Raw genomic sequence first — 21708 nt, forward strand, 5'->3', positions numbered from 1 at the left:
CGTAATCGTTGCAGTTTCTGCTTTTCGTACGGTAGCCAACAGGAAGAGGGCGAGAGGGGGTGCGTGTCCCGCCCGATAAAATCCGGGTGAGCCCCTCGAAGAAGGGAGAGAAGAAGCAAATAAAGAAACGTTGTGAAAACTAGAAACGAAAGAACTGGAAGTCTAAATATTTAAAAGTTCGAAGATTTGGAGGTCTCCGTCCCGTTCGCGAGCGATCGACCAAGTCTCGAATACAGGGTGCGAGCACGTAGGAGCGTCGAGGACGGGCCATTATTCGCTGGAATCGTACGTCTCCTAATAACGGAGATACCGTCGTTGAATCGGTTATCTCTCCCGTTGTCGTTCATCGTGGATCGTTCGTGTACACGCTTATTCAACGGTATGAATATCGGCAATTTTCAATGATCACCGAACGCGTACAATCGCGTTGGCTGCGCCTTTGAAAAGTCTATTAAATTCTCGCCGATTCTCCGATCGGAACAATGCAGCCACGGTTGTATAGTGCGATGTAATAGTGCGAGTGGATCCGTGACGACCAGCTGCGAGTGCGTGCACAACTGCACAGAGGCGGCCGCACCTTGACCCAGCGATTCCCCCGGCTTCGGTTCTCGCGGCTGAAACTCTTGCGTGCGAATCAAGATTAAGCAGCTGCTCCGACCGTGTGACCTTAGTTGGGCGAACACGATCGCCGCCATGCGTTACAAAATCTGTCTTTTCCTCGAAAGACGTGTTTCAGTCGACCACCGTCACAACGAACACGCGGGGACGATTGAGGAAATTGCTCTGTCGATCGTTTTCCTGCTCAACGATTCACGATCAACGGTAGAACTATCCGACGATAGACGTCTATCTGTTTCGATATAAACTTTTGAGATTATTCAAATTTACGAATTAACTACCTTCTTCGTTTTCATATTTATTTATTTATTACACGGGTATAAGCCCAGTATACATACATGGCAATTAAATGAAAATAGAAATAGTTACAACATAGTATACAGTATGGAATTTATCGTGAAAGAGAATTTGTAATTCAACATTAACTTGAATTAAACATCAGTGTTCTGTGTACGGTTTTCATAAAGTAATCGATACAGCCATTGAAAACATCAATCATATACATAAATTTATACGCTGATTTCAACATTCGATAAATTGGATCACTTGAAGCATATTTCATTTCTACGGTAACATAGTAATAAAACTCGGAATTTCTATGTTTAATCAATTAAAAATGATAAAATACTATTTTTATTTTTTATCCGTTATTCGCAACTCGTTATCTAGATAATGAATTCGCCCGTCTCTGGTGCTGACGTTGTAGGCAGTAGTACAACTCGATAATGATCGGCCACGCCGCAAGTAGAATGCGTCTGTGTTGGTCGGCCACATCGCAAGTAGAATATGTCTGCGTTGGTCGGTCACGCCGCAAGTAGAATAGGTTTGTATTTGGCCAGACCGTCGTAGATAATTCGACGCTTAAACACGAACGAACGTGATGACAGTACCAGTATTATATATTTATTTTTAATAAATAAATAAATATTATTATACCACTCGTTTGCATGCATCGAAAACCAGTTGACAATTATTTATTTTACACTCTTTAACAGCCAGACGGGTTTGTTTAATCGTTAATTTCTCCGGATTATCCCGTCTAAAGTACGTCTATTCACGGGAAATAGAAGTTCGAATCCACGACGGCAAGTTCTCGGTTGGGGATGGCGTGTTCATTTTCAGTCGTAGCCACTATACATATATTCGACCAGCTGAATAAATCGAGAACTTCTGTCGGGCGGAGGAAGTTGTTGATTAGTGATTAAGAGTGTTCGTTAGCGACAGTTCGGTGGAGGTGTTGCAACGTGCGTCGTTTCGGTTGTTCACGCCGTACGCAGAGAGAACGTGTCTGAACTTTTCGTCACTGCTCTAGGGAAATTTAATTGCAAGGTTTTCGGCTATCATCTGTTATTATTATTTCGACGGAAGTTCGGCTTTTAGCCGAAAACACAATTTTAGTACATTGATTCTATATACAAAGATAACTTTACACTTTTTTTGTATTTTATTGTAATTTTCATAAATACCTTCAAAGTGCACAATTTTCCGAGGTATTCGTAGATGGTACACAGAAAAGTTGCAAGCTACCAAGAAGGTTAATCGTCGCTTCATCTAGAGAAAATCAGCTCGACAATGGCCTAATTCCTTATACTTTTTCTTTTCTTTATTCTCCGATCGTCGTAACCAGTCGATTGCAGCTCGAGTCGTCAACGATCGAGCCTTTCGTTTCCCTGGTAACCATGAAAATCTTGCTCCATCTCCTTTCTCTCACGCTCTGTCACTTCGTTTTCTCGACTGGTTTCCGTTGACAGAGATCGAGCCTGGAAACACGCGGCGCTGCGCTGGCGTCCAAGGGTAGATTAGCCGGTTTCACGTGAAAGGGGAAAGATGTTCGGTACTGTTCCGAGCACTTTATTGGCCTCTAAGTAGAAAAGTCCATTAAACATCGCCGGTGTACGTGCGTGCGCGTGCACGTGCGTGTGCCTCTGTTTCTACCTCCTTCTCACTCCTACGGCCGTACTGCAATCATCGAGGAAAAATCGAAATCGTGCGATCGCGTGTGTCACGCTGCCGTCGGATAAGATCGGAATATCAAAAAATTTTTATTTCGCGAAAAAAACGAACGATTAATCGTCACCTAGGAACAACGAACACGGTTAAGTCGGTTTCCTGTTTTTTTTTTTTTTTTTTTTTTAATTTTTTGCGTGCACAGCACGTGCGTGTGTGAATACGTACATTGATTTTTCAAGTGGAACTCATGAATCTAGAGAAATCTTGAGTGCAATCAAACCTGTTTTTGTGCGGGGGATAGGGACCGCATAAAACAGAACGCGCAAAAAATAAAATATTCCGAAGCTTCATAAGTAGCTATAAAAAATATTGTTCGCAACACATTTTAAAGACAAATTTTTTTATGCGGTGAATAGGAAGCTTTTTTTTTTTCATTTCTACCTTCTTATTACTTTTTATTCATATATAAAAATCGCGCAGAAAAGGACCGCACAAAAACAGGTTTGAGTGTACGTTTCGCGACGATTTCATTGGATGAAAAACGAACGTATCAAAAAAGCTTGAGAATCGAATTCGAGAGACCACGTTACAGGAACGTTTTGCCAACTGCGCGAAGTCGGTTCACGTTGTTCTCGACAGTCTGTGTACACGTATATACGATTGGAGCGCATGAATCTTTCAGGGCAACCTGAATCGTGTGTTCGACAAGTTTTTTTTTTTTTTTTTTTTTTTTGTTGCCTTCTCTCTTTCCCACGACGGTTTTACATCGAGCAGCCGACGTTGTTCGGTAGTGGGGAAGAAAGTGGTTCAAGTACAGGCATGCAACGACGCTGCTTCTCGCCCGAAATAACGATTACTCCCACAACTGTTTACCTGAGAGACGAACTATCGATTATGCCGAGCGATAAATATAACGCAACTATAGCCACCGCCGCCGCTCGACCTTCTTCGGCCGGGGCATAGTCAATGCTCGTTTTCAAGGTGGCCTTTTTTTTCTCTCTCTCTCTTTGCTCTACATACCAGCCTACATCGAAGGGGCCAGAAATCAGACAATTTTCCAGGGCTCGTCCTTCGATTCCAATTACGAATTCTTCAATTGAAGTTTACTGCACTTAGGCAAGGACTTAAACCGGTATGATTTTTTTATACCGATATTATGCCATCAAAGCTATACCGAAACCGATATATTACCGAAAAGTGAAATAAATACTGGTATTTTTTTGGTTTCTATAAGAGTAGGGCTTATATAGGGCGAAGGTAGAATCGAAAATACCGGTATTTTACGTTTCCGTAGAAGTCCCTGTTCTTAGGCGTGCGATTTCGGTGGTCGAAGCAACGTGTCCAGTTTCCGTATCACTGCAAAAATATACTTAGTTCGATTTCACTGTATGATCCTCTCGGAACGACTCGAGTTCTCGAACTCGACGGGCTCTCAATCCTAATCTCCGCCAGGATTAAAGTGGAAGTTTCGGAGCTCTGGATTAACCAAGACCGATGGAAATTCTGATTAGAAATTTATTACAACCGGCTGCAAGCTTGAAATGTCGCAAAGGCATTCGAAGTTCCATGGATCCATGAACCTGCCCTCGTATCGATGCCGTTAACACGTTAACTGTCACAGTGAAACAGGCCGTACGTAGCCAGACAGACTTTATTTCGTTTTTTTTTTTTTTTGTCAAGTCATAAATCGTCGAGAGTATTTGCATGTAATTGATAGAGGCTTATTTTCATAACGGTCACACTGGGGTCACAGTTACCCCACGTAAGAATGAAATGTTTTATAGGTGTTAATTTCAATTTGGAACAACTACTACAACTTACAGAAAATTTAGCCTCAAGTTGCCTTGGTTTTTAGAAATTCCATCTCCAGGGGGCGAAAAGGTGTCCGAATAAACTGGGATAAATGTAATAATATAATATATATTTCTTTATGTTTTTACAGTTTAATTTAAATATTTTGTTTAAAAAATAATTGTACCAAAGCCCGGACTGAAGTCCTAGGCGAAAAGCTAGTCGTTTATATAAAAATAAAAAGCGTATGTCCCTCTTGAATAACGAGAAATTCCCATCATACAGATCTGTAACAGCTTCTGAAAAGGCTGAAAGTTTGCCCACTCGAACGTAGAAATTTAATAGAATTCAAACAGGGTTGAGGGAGGGGGCGAGTTCTTCGGTCTGTTAAAAAGTTTCCACAAGCCGAACCACCGGTTACGCGGAAATTTTATTCAATTTCGTATGATCCGATTATCCTGTTATTTAACTTGGCGGGACCGCGTCACGGTTAGATTACCTTGCTAATGAGATACAGAATATTTCCGCTCCCGGTCACTGTTTTTCCAACTTATCCGGAAAGGCGTTGTCGCTGGGTCGCCATTGTTCCGGCCTCCAGCGAATCGAAAACACTGTTCCCGGGCGAATTATCACCTGTCTACGGGAACAAACCTCGATAATATCTGGGGAACGAAATAAATTACACGATGGAACGTTAATTAACACTTCCACGATTGTAGAACGACTAGTCGTAAAAATTACTTGTGATTAGAAATTTCTTACGACAAAAGTAAAGAATGAATATTTACGTTGCTCCCTGTATCTCCAAGGTTAATGGATCACGAGTCGGTCATGATTTTCGACAGTGGAATAAGCGTTTCATAAGTCAGCCGAATGGAAGTTGGCGTGACCGTGCTGATGCACGCAGCCGCGAGTCGATGTACAATCTTACTGGGGCTTATTGCTCGTTCGCTATGTCCCTGACGGAAACTATTTACAAGAGAGTACGATAAACTGCCGAGGTACACTATCGGCCAAAAATATGGGACCAAAGTTCATGATTCATGGAACGATAACTCATTACGATGTAATAAAATTTACGGAATTAGTGCGTATATACAAATCGTGTCGAATCAGTTTTGGCACGTCACTTTTATCAACAATTTTTGTAGAATAATATTGTCATCTGCCTTGAATTATCAGACTTGGTCCCACATTTTCGACCGGTAGTATACAGCGAGCCGTAAGAATTATGCAGAAATTAGAATAAGTGCGGTAATAACCAGCAAGGGCACAGAAAACAGGAATCCCATTAGCCTACCATTCGTAGCGTGTTCCTCTCATAAACTATCTTCCGATTGTAGATGAAAAATTTCTCCCTGTATGCATTCGTTCAAGGTCGCGGTATTTTGGACAGCTTCGGGAGGATTTGTTACGTAACCAGTTTCCAGTTCAAGAAAATTGTGTCGGTCGTATAACACCCACGACACGTCATCCGATCCGTTAACTTTCCGGTACAATCAGTTTCCGATGCTCCGGTCTCGATCAGCTTTTCCAAACAGAAAAGATTCCCCCTCCCCTTATGGAAACTCGTCGAAACTTTGTTGGTAACCGGATCTGTGTAAAATCGTTACGGGATAGTTTCGAAAGGGGGCACCGACGACCATGAGAAATATCGCGAGCGAGCGTTTCCGTGGACTTCCCGCCGTTAGATCATCTTGGCGCTGTTATTGAAATGGCGAGCAATCTTTCGAGGTAGAATCATGCGTCCTGTCTACGATTGACGTAGCACAGCTTGTATACGATAAAACGGATTTCATGTCGAGTTTCCTCTATCAGGCCAGCCGTTCCCATCCATATCGAATTTCCCTCGATAACTGCGCGCTGTGTATCTCGAATCGAATTTTCGAGTAAAATAAACGTTTCTTCGACGGTGTCGCGTGGTTGGTGTTTCACTCTGATACGGAGGTGAGAAATTCTGTTGAAGAGTCGCGAAACAAGAGCAGGCCGGCCTCGCTAAACGCTTCGAGAGCCTCTTAAAAAGTTGTGATCTCCGCGCAGAGGAGCCTGTTTATCGCCGGCCTGAGCTTCGAATGTTCTCTTACATCAGCCCCCGTTAATCTCATCCATATTGAAGAGCCACTCGGCTCCCAGTGAATCGGATTCGCCTTCATCCGCCCCCCACCCCTCCCGATAAACGCATTAAAAAGCTCGCGAGACCGGGCTCCTCCGGCCAGCCACCCGTGCACCCGGTGCTCCAAAGACGGAATTTTTAATTGGCGATTATTTCGAGAGCGTAACGTGACCTGGAATCGGATACAGGCCAGGAGGATCCCCTTTAATCTTCCTTGGACGTGTATAAAGAAACCTGGATGATGACGTTTGCGACCCTCCCCCGGTCGCGATCCTTCTTCCGTTTTTATCGTCAGCTTGCCAGGCTCATTCTCCCAGCCCAATTTGGCAGTCGTCTCGAACTCCCGGAATATTAATGTTCAATTACCTCGACATCCTTCTTATTGAATTGGCAGGCCACGCAGCGATCATCCGGAAGCGAGATGTAACCGGTGTAACGCTTGATAGGATTATATCCAGTTCCAAGAAACTACTCTCTGGTTCATTATCCTTATAGGGGATGCTTCCACTGCTGACGTTGCGAAAACTTGAAGATGATCTCTGCTTGAAAGGCTTGTTACTAACATATAATTCATTTACTTAATACATCTCACTTTTACATCGTCCAAAAGAAAATTCCATGGTGTAAATTTTTGTGACTGTTTAAATAATTACGACTGTCATTATACCGATTAATTTGACAGAACTAAATAGCACAACAATTATAAAAAACCCTGGTTTCTCTCAATCTGTCTATTCAAACATTGTTGATCGTATGAATATTCTCAATAGTTTCATTTGCTGTCGCTAGTTGGCGTATCGAAATTCTGATTTACCCAGTCGATAGTGAACGATCGATCGAAGTTCCCAATGGATCCAAGACGAGTCCAGTTCCCCCGACGATCGTACATCTTACCAGTGTTCGTCTAATTGACAGATTTCGTCCAACAGTGCCCCAGCTGGCAGACTCCTCGAGGATCCTCGAGGCTTTAGCGAGGCTCCTGTTGCATAGGCCCGCCCGCGAATGTAACCGACTATGCACATTCGCGAAGCTTGGCCGTTGTTCGAGGGGGGGCCACCATCGAGACGAGGAGCCACGACGACGCTTCGAGAGGACACTTGATCAAAAGTGCCTCTCCCTGTTGCAACCTCTGCTTCCCGTCTTCTTTTCCATCATCCCCCTCACTCGACGCATCTCATACAGAGCCCCGACAGTCCCTCCGTTTTTAGGGAGATAGAAATAGCCCCCACTAAGCGGAGCCATTATCCACTGTCTGAGCTGAGAATCTGTTACGTATGTTAGCGTCAACGTATTTTAAGGGGTTATGCCGACCTACGAGCTCGAAAAAAGGCATGTTCTTTCGGAATTTATTTTTAAAACACTTGAAGACTTATTTAAACATACGTCATTGTTTTCGAAAGTGTACATTTTAAAGTGATTATAGTAATTTCTCCAATGAAAAATATGAATAAATGACGGAGTAACCTGAAACTAGGTGCAAAAGAGTCTATTGACAAGCGGTAGTTCTAGTGTTAAGAAATTTATTTATTAGGGTTGAAAATATCCCAAAAATTAAGGATATTTCTATATGTGGCACGATATCCTGTTTAAGCTAAATTTTTATCAAATTATGACACACTGAAATTAAAAGGTTAGCCATCACTGTGGTAGGAGGTCTTTCCCTTACATCACTTTTTCCCCTAACGGAAACCGAGCCTGCTTGCGAGGGTACAAGGTCGAGGTGCGTGGCCTTGACCCGTTTAGAAAGGGACGAGAGACCACATGGACAGGCGTGTGCGTTCGACACGAAAGCCGCGTGTAAACGTGGCGAATCGCTGACTGCTTCGGTGGCGTGCACAGAAAGAGGAATAGAGAGAGAGCAAGAGATCGAGCTAACTCGCGCATAATCACGATTATCGTTATCGTTCCGACAAGCACGAAGAACGAATGTAAAACTCGAGTAGAAAACTGAAAAGGGTCGTTTTATCTTATGCTTGCTTATCTTGTTTCGGATCCCAGTTTCGAGTTTACGATCAGTCAGTCGCTTGAAAACGGGACGATTGTGATCTTTCTGAACTCACCTTTGAGTGAGATCGTTCGATAGATCGGAGGATTTCTGTCCAGAAGGCGCTGAGATATGGAGGGGATGAAAAGGGATGTAATATTGTTTTGGAAATTATTAATGTTAAATTGGATGCATCGTCTTCAGGCAAATCAAATAATAATTTCTTACGGATCTTATATATCATACGGATCTACAGATTTCCAAAGTTTATTATCGATCTATGGTATATAGATATTCTGAATCGTATTGTTCGATATTTCTTGACATTTCCCACGATAATTTCTTGTGTCTTGTGGAAATATGGGCAAATTCATTACCTAGATAAACAGTTTTGAATAACAAATAAAAGATAAAAAAAGGGTACTTGGCCATTTTTTTTAATTCTTCTTAAATGCATAGACACTTACTTAAGTTTATTATCTGTTTAAAGGTCAGGATGACGCTCAAAGAATTGAACGTCGAAAATCTATTCTATATTAGTGTTCCGAATGCTCTACTCGTGTACCGTTATCGATAAACGATGGTTCGCTAGGAAAACGGCAATAGTTGTGTATCGTTCGTATTGCGATAGAAGCGATTCAAACTCCGAACCGATACCACTCGGCTGAAATTTTCAATATTCTCAAAGAAAATTCACTCGATTCCGCTGTAAAAGTGACGAAGGTTATAAACACGGAGTTTTATCGTCTGAAACGTACTATCCGTCGACGAAGTCACCCAAATCGATCCCGTTCTGATACCACTGAGATTCTCGCCGATCCACAGTAGTACAGAAAGCCGATTTAGGAGTTCAGAAGCTTACTTTGACTGTAAAAATGGGAATTTCAAAACCAAACTTGGTAAGCAAGCATTTAACGTTCATATTTATTAAAAGAATACAAAATTAATAATAATTTTTTTATAAACAAAATTTCTTTTTTGACAGAGTTATCATTGTGAATTCGAAATAATGTCGGACAAAAAAAGTTTATTCGACAAATTTATTTTTCACATTCGCGACAATCGAACAGAATTTCCACGAAACATTGGATCGTCGTTTCGAAGTTTCCTAGATTGATTTCATTAAGAAACAACAGTGGTGTTTACAGGACACTTCGAAACGAACAGATAAATCGTCGGGAAGCGGATAACAAAGACCAACGGGAATAACAACCGTCTCTGTCGTTCTTTTGTGAACTGCTCGAAGATCGTCGTCGTTTCGAAAACGAGAAACGAGGACGACAAATCGAAACTAATCGAGAGAGAACCTCGGGTTCTCCTAGGGCCCTCGGAAGAAGTTTCGACGACGATTTTCCAACGGTTCCTCTCCCTCTCTTCCTCCCCCAACACACAAACCCTCGGATAAAGGAATGAAGCTCGTTAATACGGTAGGTGGTGCGCCAGTAGGCAAGTGGATGAGGAGAACCGCCTTCTCGAGTGGTGCCACCGTGGGAGAGCTTCCTCGAGGCGTGGAAAAATGGGAGGGAAAAACCGGGCCACGGAGCGAACAAATTATTATTTAATTACGGAGATGGGATTAGCCTTGCCTCTGGTTCTCACGGAACTCGAGAACCGTCGCGTGGGGTCGTCTCGATATGTTCGCGCGTCGCGTCCGCTGACAAAATGGCGAATCGAATTGGTATAAGTGGTGTTTCAACCCTTTTGTTCCCATTGCAGCCATGTGGCTACGTTTCGTTGATCACGAAATGCAATCGTGTAACTTTTCATATCTCTGAATACGTAATAGTTTTTTCTAGTCTTGTATAAATGGCGTAACATAAATTTTGGTATACGTTTACAAGACTATCGGTCAAATAAGATGTTGTTAGAATATTAACAAAAAAAAATATTCTTGTGAATCATTTATATATCGCATCGTGTACACAGAGATATATACAAGAATGTTACTTTGTGAATGAAAGGGTTAATATAACGCAACGATATTCGTTGTCGTCGCGGACTACGGTCTGTGCAAACCGATAGGACAATTCCGACTAATAGGATTCTGTGTTCCTTTTCTGTTCGCAGCTGACAGCAGTTTTCTCCTGGCGAACGCTCAGATCGTCGACTTCCCTATTGTCTATTGCAACGAAAGCTTTTGCAAAATCTCTGGCTATAATCGTGCCGAGGTAATCCCCTGTTCCCCGCGATCGTTACCTAGCCATGCCCCATTCCCTCCGATTTAGCTTTTAATTCTCGTCCTTTCTTTCGTTCCGCGCACGATATTACCGCGAACACACGTTCTCCGTTTCGAGTTCTCTTAACGTATGTACCGTGAAATTTAAGGAACGTCGAAAGAAAATAATCGAGCGTAGGTAAATTTAAAAAAAAACTAAAAATCTTTGAAATAACTATTTTTTCAAGCTAATGTTCTCACTTTATCGACGGGAAAAAAATCACGTATTTTCCAAGCACGATTATACAAGAATCGATTCTGTAGCCGTAGCGCCGATTTTCCAATCTAATTTCGCGGAAAAACACGGAGGGTTCCATCGAATACCGCAATAGCTACGCTCGTTCCGAGCAATTACCACGTTTACCATTATCTCTTATCGTTGTAATTAAATCGGCCCGTTACGTCAGATTCACCGTAACGTCGTTTCCGCATCGAGAGGCGGCCCGCGAGCCGATTACGGGCGTTGTGAAACAATTGAAAAGTAATCCCTTTGGAAAATCGTGTCCTATTTTCAAATATGCAGCGAGCAGTTACCGAGACAAGCCTTTTGTGCCGCGAAGCAATTGAAAAAGAATTTTTTTTTTGAAAATCTTACGGTTCTGTTCGCGAATATGCAGCTGAGCAGTTATCGAGACAAACCACGCGCGCGTCCAAACACTCGGAGAAAGAGAAAAATATAGAGTGAGATAGATGGAGATGAACGTTCTGACAATTCTGTTCTGTTCGTGGTCTCGTCAGGTTATGCAAAAGTCCTGCCGCTGCGGATTCATGTACGGGGAGTTGACGGACAAAGAGACGATCGCCAGGATCGAGGAATGCCTCGAGGGCCAGATTCACGATCAGTTCGAGATCCTGCTGTACAAGAAGAACAGTAAGTACCGTGCGCGGCTTGACTAGTAGTTAGATAATTACCGCGGCATGGGAAGAAGCTTAAATGTGCGGTGTTCGTGGCTTCTTTCGTGGTCCGAATCGACGATTTTCGACATCCCCCTCCGCCACGGTCTCGCTCAACCCCTTTGACCTCGGAACACAGAAGACCCTCTTGGTTTCTCTCCACGGATCGTTGAGAATATATGGCTCCACTCGAGAAAGAAAAAAAACATCGTATTTTATCGTCGTTCGAATGAGAAATATCCCGAGACGTTTGAAGATCGCTTCATCACGGGGGGAAAAAAAAACGAAAAATCGCGTGTAACTTTTTTTTTTTTTTTTTTGTAATAAAAAGTCTCGAGTTCTTTACAATTCACGGTGTTGTACGACAAAAAACGCGTCTGTAACTCATTCGTCGGTATGTAATTCGACCGGTTCGTGGTATATCATATCGGGAACGTGAATTTCATGATCCTACGGAGTGTTTTTTAGGGCAATTTGCGGGTGGTGGTTGGAGGGGGGGGGGGGGGCAAGAGATCGTCGATTCACGGACGAACGAGTTCGACGGAACGCCTCCGGGGCACGAAATGATGTATCGTATTGTGCATGCACGGCGGCGCTGGTCGACCAGCGAAACTGAGAGAGAGACGGATAGAGAGGAAACGACTGCGTTGATCAGCGCCCCGATCAATTCGGCTTCGAGTTTTCGTGTGTTGTACGTGTTGGTGTCGCCTGACTCTCGCCTCGTGTGTGTCCGTGACAGTGTGTCCGGACACAATTGTTTCACCGTTGTTGCGAGTTTCACTATTCTTTCTCGCACCGGTTCTTCATATACAGTGTCTTTCTCGTCTCATCGACGCTTCAGATCACCCTTCTCTATTTCTCGTTTTATTCATCGTATTTTTTTCTTTTAATTCATCCCCAGATAGCACCACGACGCCTTAAAGACGTTCATTGCGCGGCTGTTTTTAGGTCTAAGGCGTCTTTAAGCCGTCTCCAAGGCGTCATGTGCTATCTGGGATCAAGACGGTAACGAGAAGTTAGAATCAGTTTCTACGCGCGAGGAGTTCACTTTCCCGCCGATTTTTTTATCCGTCGTGAAAATACTTGCCGGACAATGACGATAATAAACGTTGTGCTTAACGATCGTTTCCATCGATTCGAACACGGCCGCGAGAAGTTCGAAGGGAAATTGTTGACAATCGAATTGTACAAAATTTTCGTAGAGAAATCGATTACCGTTGCGGATCCAGTTCCCGAACACTTCCCAGATAGCACACGACGCCTTAAAGACGCCCATTTTACGGCTATTTTAGGACTAAGGCGCCATTAGACGTCATGTGCTGTCAGGAATTGGGTTCCAATACGGAACTGGGTCCGTAACAGTTTCTCAAGTTGCAATCGCGACGGAATCCGATCGATTCGCTAAGTAGATGAGAGGACGTGTTAAAATTACTTACGAGAGTGCAACGAATAAGCGAACTGGTCGACTTCCGGCCGTTATGTTCCCCAAACGAGCACCCTAAGTGTCCGTATTAGACGACGAAGAACGTCGCCATCGAGTCCCAATAATGAATGATCGTTCTGTTTAAAGGTGCCCCACGAGGTATGTCTAGCACAGGTTCGCAAAAGAGTGCTCGAAAGACCCACCAGTAAGTCACCCTCGAATCTAACTCTATACAAACACAATACTAATTTCTAATTCTCTCTCTCTCTACATATATATATATATATATATATATATTTGTACATATACGTATATATATTAAGATATTACATTGTATACGACTGTTACACGCCCATCTTTAGCGTGAACAAGAGACGACACACGTACAAGGATCGTCGAACGATCCCTGGACCGAGGGGCGGCCATAATGAGAGGACACTATTCGACCTCCCGCCTACTCTTGATTTCAGTTAATTTCCCCTCGATTCCGACTAAGTACCAGACGTACAAGTAACCGCGTGATCGTCCAACGCAAAATGAATGTCCCCGTTCTGCAAGCTCGGCGAACGTTCGCCCGTTACGCGACTGGGACCAGCCATTCTTATAAATTCCGCAAAATTCAGGATACTTCTGTCCCCTATGAAACTAATCCTATAAGGGAAAATTATTTATTCTTTTGTTTATTTAAACATTTCACCCATAGATATTAGATTTGGTAACGGATTAGAAAGAAAAAGGGATAACCGAAAAAAACTAGGATCCCAGATAGCACATGACGCCTTGAAGACGACCATTTCATGGCTATTTTGGGTCCAAGGCATCACTAGACGTCATGTGCTGTTTCGGGGTGGGATATGACTATGGAATACTTTTTTGAGATCGTTTACTTTCGAACTCGATTATCGTACCTCTCGATTAGCTTTTATAATTGTTCAGAAATAGTTCGGTAAAATAATATATTTATCCAATTTGGTTAGAGGCACGTTCGCTGAGCAAGCAGGCAACCTTAATGTGTATATCTATGTTTTTGTCCGTGTGTGTTTCGTCTTGAATTGAAACGCTGCGTGGACCGTCGCAAATTCGAACAGCGACTCGTGAACAAACTTAGAGAGAAGCCCGTCGTTGATTGGAGCAATCACGAGTTCTTTGAAACTGATGGCAATAAAGTATACACTAGTCGGCCGTGAATGTTAAGACACTTACCGAATACGCAGTAAATTTTACGAGCCATTATTAATGTTCTGAAAGTGTGAATTAAATATTGTTTAGGTAATATCATTTAATTGTCATATAAAAATTATAATCACTTAATTATTTTTATAAACGAAAATTGTCTTTATCCGAATTCATCTGTCTGGTGCTGTATACAGGCTCCTCTCGATTATCGTCCCGAACTCGGGTCCGCGCCGGGACAATAATCGAGAGGAGTCTGTATCATTTTTACGAAACATCACGATTTCTTCGTACAGACCAGGTGTGTCCTAGTAGTTACGGTCGACAGTCTACCTGTCCACGTGTGTACCAGGCGTCGTGTCCGAGATTATCGTCGCTGCTGGGCCACGGATGGACATAGTGGCGCTCGGCGACGCGTCCTCGCATAGAGAAAAAATCTCCTTTAGATGTTCACCCGCCGCGATTGACTGCGCGCAGGGTTTGTAATCGAGAACACGCCGATAGATATTCGCCTCAAAGTGAATTTGTTCTGATTGTCGGGATGAAAAGACCGGGTGGAATGGGGGAAAAAAAAAAGAAAAAAGATGCACGGAGATTAAAGGAAAGACTAAAGGAGGGTGGAAACGAGGACATCGCTGATCGGGGGATGGGCAGGATGAAATTTGTAAAAGTGTTCCTGCCCGAAGGACATTTATCATTGGATGTGCCCTGGCGCTGGTGAAGAAAGAGTGAAACAAAATGAACGTCCTACATTCACGTGGAATTACATTACTTTGTTCGGGGGTATTCGTTCCTCGACGAAATTCTGTCGAAGAATTGTGACGATTTTCAAGATCTTTGGGACCTTCTAACGTGAAATATTATAATGTATGAACATTGGCGTAACCAGAATTTTTTTTGGGGGGTGGCAGGTTCCCTAACGTAATTTATACCACGTGTGTGGGTTGCGCAAAATAAAGTTACACATTTTACAACAATTATTTACAAATTTGTTTCACGCCAAAACTAAGAATAGAAGGATATAAACATAATTTTTCTACCCCTACCTAGTTACGCCAACGTGTATGAACACGTTTCAATGCACGAAGAATTTAATAGATTTTTGTGCGACGAAAATACACTCGAACGGAAAATGGAGTCGGAGTAACCGTACACACGGAATTGAGATTACAAACCCTGCACGTCCCAGAGCGGTTACTGGTCCACCCTTAATTAGCCCCAAACTGCTGATCAGTATCGCCAGGCGAATCCGAGAGAGTCGAGGAAAATGAACCGGAAAGGGGGTGAAAAAGCGCGTGATCGCATTCGAGGCGAATTATTGCAAGACTTTCCACCCTTAACTGCTATCGTAGAAATCATTTCGATATTAATAATCTTGCGTCTAATACGTAATAATTATTATTTTTCCATGGAAAACCCGGAGTTTTTACGTTTTATTGAAAGTAACGCAATAGGGTATTGTTAACGCTGTTTTCACCCCCGTCGACGCTTGTTCTCCTCTTCTCCCACTGTGTAGCCGCGTGGTCCACGAAAGATCGGTTAATTAAGTCGACGTTGTCGAACACGGAAGGAAGAAACGACCAAAACCGTTGTGTCGTATATGCTCGTCGACGCCCTTCGATGTTTCGGGGTGAGAAACTTTCCGATCGCGCGATGTCGAGGACTTTTTGGGGCGCTGTGTCGGTCCCACAGGAGTGATGAGTGCATATACCCCCTTTCCTTTACTCTGGAGACTGCCGAACAAGCCTTTCCAATTGAAACTTGTCCGTGAAAATTCGATCCCGTTTCCATTTCGACCGTTACAGGGAACCTGGTTAACATTATTCGTCGTAACCGCGACAGAACTTTTCGAATGTTCGATTAATCGACGAAATTTCAACCGTTCGAACAACGAACGTGGTTCGTACTTGCCGCGCGGCTTTTCAGAGTCCTCGACGTCCCGCGTGCACCCAAAAAAAAAAAAAAAAAAAAAACTCAGAACACCGTCGGGAACGTGGAGAAAATGTTTATTCCGATAGAATGACGTTCGAATAATTTTCCATTTCGTTTTCTTCTTCGGTAAATATTCACAATAAGGGAGCCCCACCTCCAATTTCGATGATTTTTTAATATGTTATCAAGGTCATTCTCCTAAGTGACCTTCAGAAATTAAAGTTATTAAACGTTGTTTATTAAAAAGTTGTTGAGAGAACAATAATACCTTTTTCTTGGACTGTCAACTAAAATCTTCACAATACTACTCAGGAAGATTACTTTGACAAAACATTAAAAAATCATCGAAATCATAGGTGGAACTCCCTTATCGTAAATATTTACCTTTTTTTTTCGTTCATAGGCGAAACGTTCCCGTGGTTTGTAATTGAAATTCTTTGCCCCAGGTGAAAGGGTAACGGATAAACAATTTCACCCTCGATCTCCGACCACAAAGACACACTATATGCCACAGTATATTGCCACTTTTGAACACTGTACCACGACAGTATATTTCATTCCCCCTCTCCCGGAACGACCATCTCTATAATACCGCCGAACCTCGGGCGTATACGAAATGAAACAGCTCCCCGTTGCCCGGCACTGGACTAAACCGATATTTTCCCGAGTGTATACATATACAGGGTGTCCCAAAATAGCTTCGACTCCCGGAAATGAGTGGTTCCTGAAATGATTTGAAACAAGTTTTTCCTTAGCACAAATGTTATCCGAGGCTTTGTTAACGAGATATTAACAGAAAACCTCGACCAATCAGAGCGCGAGTCTGTCGGCCGAGCTCTGATTGGTCGAGATTTTTCGTTAATATCTCGTTAACAAATTCTCGCTAGGGAAAAAGTTATTTCAAATCATCTCAGGAACCCCTCATTTCCGAAAGTGGAAACATTTTTAAGACACCTTGTATAATAGAGCCCTGTACAGCGAGGCCGAAGGCCTCGATACCTGCGATCAACTTTCCCTTTTATAAATAGGCACGAGAACATTTAGCGATCAATTTCTTTTCTGTTCCTTTTTTATCAATCTTTTTTGCATCCAAATACTATCACTTCGCATTTGAACCATCTTCGACTAGGTCGATGATCAACCCTTCGTATTGCGAACGATCCGAAACTTGAGCACAACCCGCTTCGCATATACAAAAAAGGGGTTCGTAACTTCTAGGGTAGATAGTACTCGCGAAATAATGAAAAAATTCCTAACGTAATGGGGTCGAAAAATTAATATTTTCCGTACCGTATCAAAACAATGACGAAAATTGTAAAAAACCTTCCGTAAACAGCAAAAGAAGAACGATATAAGGTAATCCATCGTTTATATACGGTACAATAGCTCCCAAAGCGAGAAAATCATTAGCTTTAACCAAAACAAAAAATGGCTTATTTTGAAAATATTAACCTTTCAGGACGCAGGACGTTTTTCTGGAAGCTTTGAACCCTTTTTTGGTGTCACCCTGTACATAATCACGGAATGAAAAACACTCTGCACCGCGACCAATGTCGTTACACCGCACGCCACTTTGATTATGATCGATAGCCCACATACACACACAAACACAATCTGTCCGTTTGCACTCGACAGACACACGACATTCATTTGCATGGCGGCGCACGGGTTTAGCACCGCGGGAATAATGGTTCTTTCGGGAACTGGCTTCTAGGACCTCGCGCAGCTTCACCTTTAGCTACTAAATCCCCACCCACCCACCTGTATCTGTGCAGCAGCGATTGACCGCCATGCTTACGAACCATATTTACTCTGTGTTACTTGGTAGTGTATGTACAAGCAACACCTTCCGTGTCTGTAGCATGATAGATAGCGATAACGTTGCCCACGCCCTGCAGGAAGAATTTCTCTTCTGATAGTCTCCAGGAGGATTGTCTTCCGTTGTCGGTGGTACAATTAATATAATTATAGATTTAGTTGAAAATTTAACAGAATATTCTTCATAGCTTCAACTTTCGATTGCTAATATAAAAATTTCTTTTTAACGCGAACCTTATGGAACTGTAGTTGACACTGAGAAGTTAATCACTTCTTATTTAGTTGAATAATTGTGGTCACAACCTCACAATGTTTTTCTTAAAAATTAAAAAAGAGAATTAAATTTCCATTACAATACCAACAAACAAAATTTCGTATACTTCCACTTATTTGTAAATTCTTGTTCCATTAAACTAATTTAAAGTAGTTTAAAATATAAATTGGTGAAATTGATAAGCCGTAAGATTTAAATATTCTACTTCGAAGTCCAATTAATAAATATCTTTTCGTTCCTGCGATGTCGCGAAATTCTTTCTGCACGGTTATACGAATCGAGTATGTAATATCGGAAGAAGAACGGCTAATTAGACCTACGACCATTTGTCGAGACATAGCTCTGGATAGATTAGCATCTGTTGATCGGGAACGCGTGTCCCCGTGGCCAGTCTCGGAATGACAATGTCTCTCGTTTTCCCCCCGATTGATGCACAGAAACACCGTTATGGCTGCTTCTGCAAATAGCGCCGATAAAAAACGAACGGGACCTGGTGGTCCTGTTCCTGCTGCCCTTCCGGGACATCACCGCCCTGAAGCAGCCGATCGAGGCGGACGACAGCAAGGGCGGTCTATCAAAGTTCGCCAAACTGGCCAGATCGGTCACCAGGTCCAGATCCGTTCTTGTCTCGCAGTTCAGCTCCCATCTGCCCGCCCTCAAGGATTCCGCGTTACCGACCACTGCGAAACAGTCCCATTTAGCTCATGTAAGTGCGACAAACAAACAAACAATCATGGCCTAAGCCAGGTTATCAGTCAGGGGTGGGGGCAAAAATATTAACCCTCATCTGTCCCTCATTTTCCGAACTTAATTTGTCCCTCGGTGTTAAATTGACAGAGTGGTGAAAAATTCATATAACGAAGAGATAAATAGTTAAATTTGCAAGTTCTCCAAATCCAAGTTTCAGCTAAATTTATCAACACATTACGGAATGACATCATTTCTTAAGGGAAAGATTTGTCAAATTGACACGAGGGACGAATGAGAGTTAACACATCGACTGTCACAGTGAAAAAGGCTGTACGTAGTCAGACACACTTTATTTTGTTTTTAAAGTTAAATGGTTGAAAATTTACGCGTTTTGTTAATAGAGGGGTCGTATTTCAAATTATATTGCAATATTAAATATTACGCAAAAATTTTGTAACTCTGGGAACGGAGAGGGGGTGGTTAGCTACCCGCTGCGATTGGTAGTCACTGCCACAGCGGATGCTCGGCCGGCAGTATTTCATTAATATCTCGTTAACAAAGCCTCGGAGCACATTTTTGCTGAGAAAAAAGTTGTTTCAAATCATCCCAGGAACTCATTTCCGGGAATCGAAGCTATTTTGGGACACCCTGTATAACTTCGTGTCTTAAAGCAGTAAGTTAGTCCGACGAATTCTCTTGTTTATTATTTGAATACAGTAGGAAGACGGACGTGAACAATAGAGTAGCTAACCGAGACAATATAATTCTGCATGTTTTATCGTTCCCGTTCCCGTATAGATGTTGACCTTAAGCGGCGACGTGATGCCGCAGTACAGACAGGAGGCGCCGAAGACACCGCCGCACATTTTGTTACATTACTGCGCGTTCAAGGCGATCTGGGATTGGATTATTTTGTGTTTGACATTTTACACGGCGATCATGGTGCCGTACAACGTCGCGTTCAAGAACAAGACCAGCGAGGACGTGTCGCTGTTGGTCGTCGACAGCATCGTCGACGTCATATTCTTCATCGACATTGTCCTGAACTTTCACACGACGTTCGTCGGTCCCGGCGGCGAGGTGGTGTCTGACCCGAAGGTAAATCTGTGCATCCATTACCGAAAATCCTGTCCATCTTCGTCGACTGGACAAGAAAATTGTAATTTCGACGGTCTAGTTCTTGATTGTTCTGTCTCCACTAGTAAAGTTTATAAAATTTAATATTATATGTTGTAGTCTATGCGAAACGATGCTGTGTTTAGTACTTATAATATGTTAATAACATCGAAGCCAGAAAAACGATGACACAAACTCAACATTATTTCCCATAGACTGCAACCTATTACATAGGTGCAAGCCATATACAAGGTGGATTAAAATATGTACGTGTTTTGCGATTCCAGGTGATCAGGATGAACTACCTGAAATCGTGGTTCATCATCGATCTTCTCAGCTGCCTGCCGTACGACGTGTTCAACGCGTTCGACCACGACGAGGACGGGATCGGCAGCCTGTTCTCCGCCCTGAAGGTGGTCCGTTTGCTCCGTCTGGGCCGCGTGGTTCGGAAACTAGACCGGTATCTGGAGTATGGAGCCGCGATGCTCATTCTTCTGCTCTGTTTCTACATGTTGGTTGCTCACTGGCTGGCCTGTGTCTGGTACGTCACTTTAAGGTGATTTTACCCTGCCCACACACAGAAAGGTAACACAGCTGCGGCAGGATTGACGGCTATAACTCGACGTCATTACATCCCCCCCCCCCGCCCCCACTTGACGTATCCATACGCATCGCGAGTAGCGGATGGGACTCCACACACAGTGTAATCGGTCCACGTGAATTTCTCCGATTAAGGCCTACTGTCCATTAAGGCGTAAAGGTCGGAAAAGATATTGGTTACATCCTTATGTTTCGTGCCGAGGAGCCGTCGAACACTAATCGAGGATTCACTGTACATGGAAGCGTCCTGCAGGCGTCAAATGTCTATGAAGCGTCTATGACGAGACGCCTTAATGTACAGTAGGTTTAACGTTCTCGCAATTAACATTTTACGAATCATGAAGACACTCTGGGATGTCCTGACCACTAACCGCGACACTTACAGTTTAGAAACACAACACACAGACACGCGCACACGATACACCGTGACGCATGAGCCGCTTTCCATTCTCGTTCCTATCGGGAGAAACGAAAGACTTTTAACCCTTTTGATATTTATGTCGAGGACAATCGTCCTGAAAGGATGGCATTCTTTTGTTTAATTACGAGTATACTGGCCATTGACCGAAACAAAATTTGCAAAAACAAAAAACATCGCCAGAGTAATTTTGTGTCATTTAATTAGAATTTATTTCAGTTTTACAGCGAATGCATTTACTGTGCTTTTGTTGAGTATACTCGTCACAGCATAAAAATAATTAATATAACAATGAATACAATAATGAATAAAATACTTGAAGGGTTAATTGTCATTTTTAAATTCACTTTGCGTGAAGTTTGCGGTTCTTGATAGAGGGATACCAAGGTGCTCTCTGTCCCCCGATACGAACGAGGTTGCCTACAGCTTCTAGAAACGGTAACGATGGTCTGGTCTCGGTTACCTAGTGGAACAGCTCTGCCCGGCGAGAACGAAAAGAATAAACGACTTGTCACGCCTTTATTAAAAGAAAAAAAAAAAGAAGAAACGTTGCATCCCCGAATGTTACTAGTTTCTTTCCATCGACGCTTCTTAATTAATTTTCGCTTGTTCCACGCCAGCGATCTAGCGCTTGGAAATGAACGCATCGAGGTAGACGCGAACGAAACGTCTTAGAAACGTGTGTAGGCGAGGAGAAAG

The 21708-nt window shown here is 42.9% G+C and overlaps 1 protein-coding gene across 2 annotated transcripts in view; it reads left to right on the top strand.

The window, feature by feature from the left end:
• LOC107192615 (potassium voltage-gated channel protein eag) overlaps positions 1-21708 on the top strand; it is a 53898-nt gene that overhangs the window by 19815 nt on the left and 12375 nt on the right. For both annotated transcript variants that reach the window (XM_015581916.1, XM_015581917.1), the window contains exons 2-6: positions 10524-10624; positions 11410-11542; positions 18623-18891; positions 19674-19973; positions 20279-20532. In XM_015581916.1, the coding sequence (XP_015437402.1) occupies positions 10524-10624; positions 11410-11542; positions 18623-18891; positions 19674-19973; positions 20279-20532 (1057 nt within the window). The remainder of the gene's footprint in view (positions 1-10523; positions 10625-11409; positions 11543-18622; positions 18892-19673; positions 19974-20278; positions 20533-21708) is intronic.

The sequence above is a fragment of the Dufourea novaeangliae genome, unplaced genomic scaffold (assembly GCF_001272555.1).
Source record: "Dufourea novaeangliae isolate 0120121106 unplaced genomic scaffold, ASM127255v1 scaffold355, whole genome shotgun sequence".
NCBI lineage: Eukaryota > Metazoa > Arthropoda > Insecta > Hymenoptera > Halictidae > Dufourea > Dufourea novaeangliae.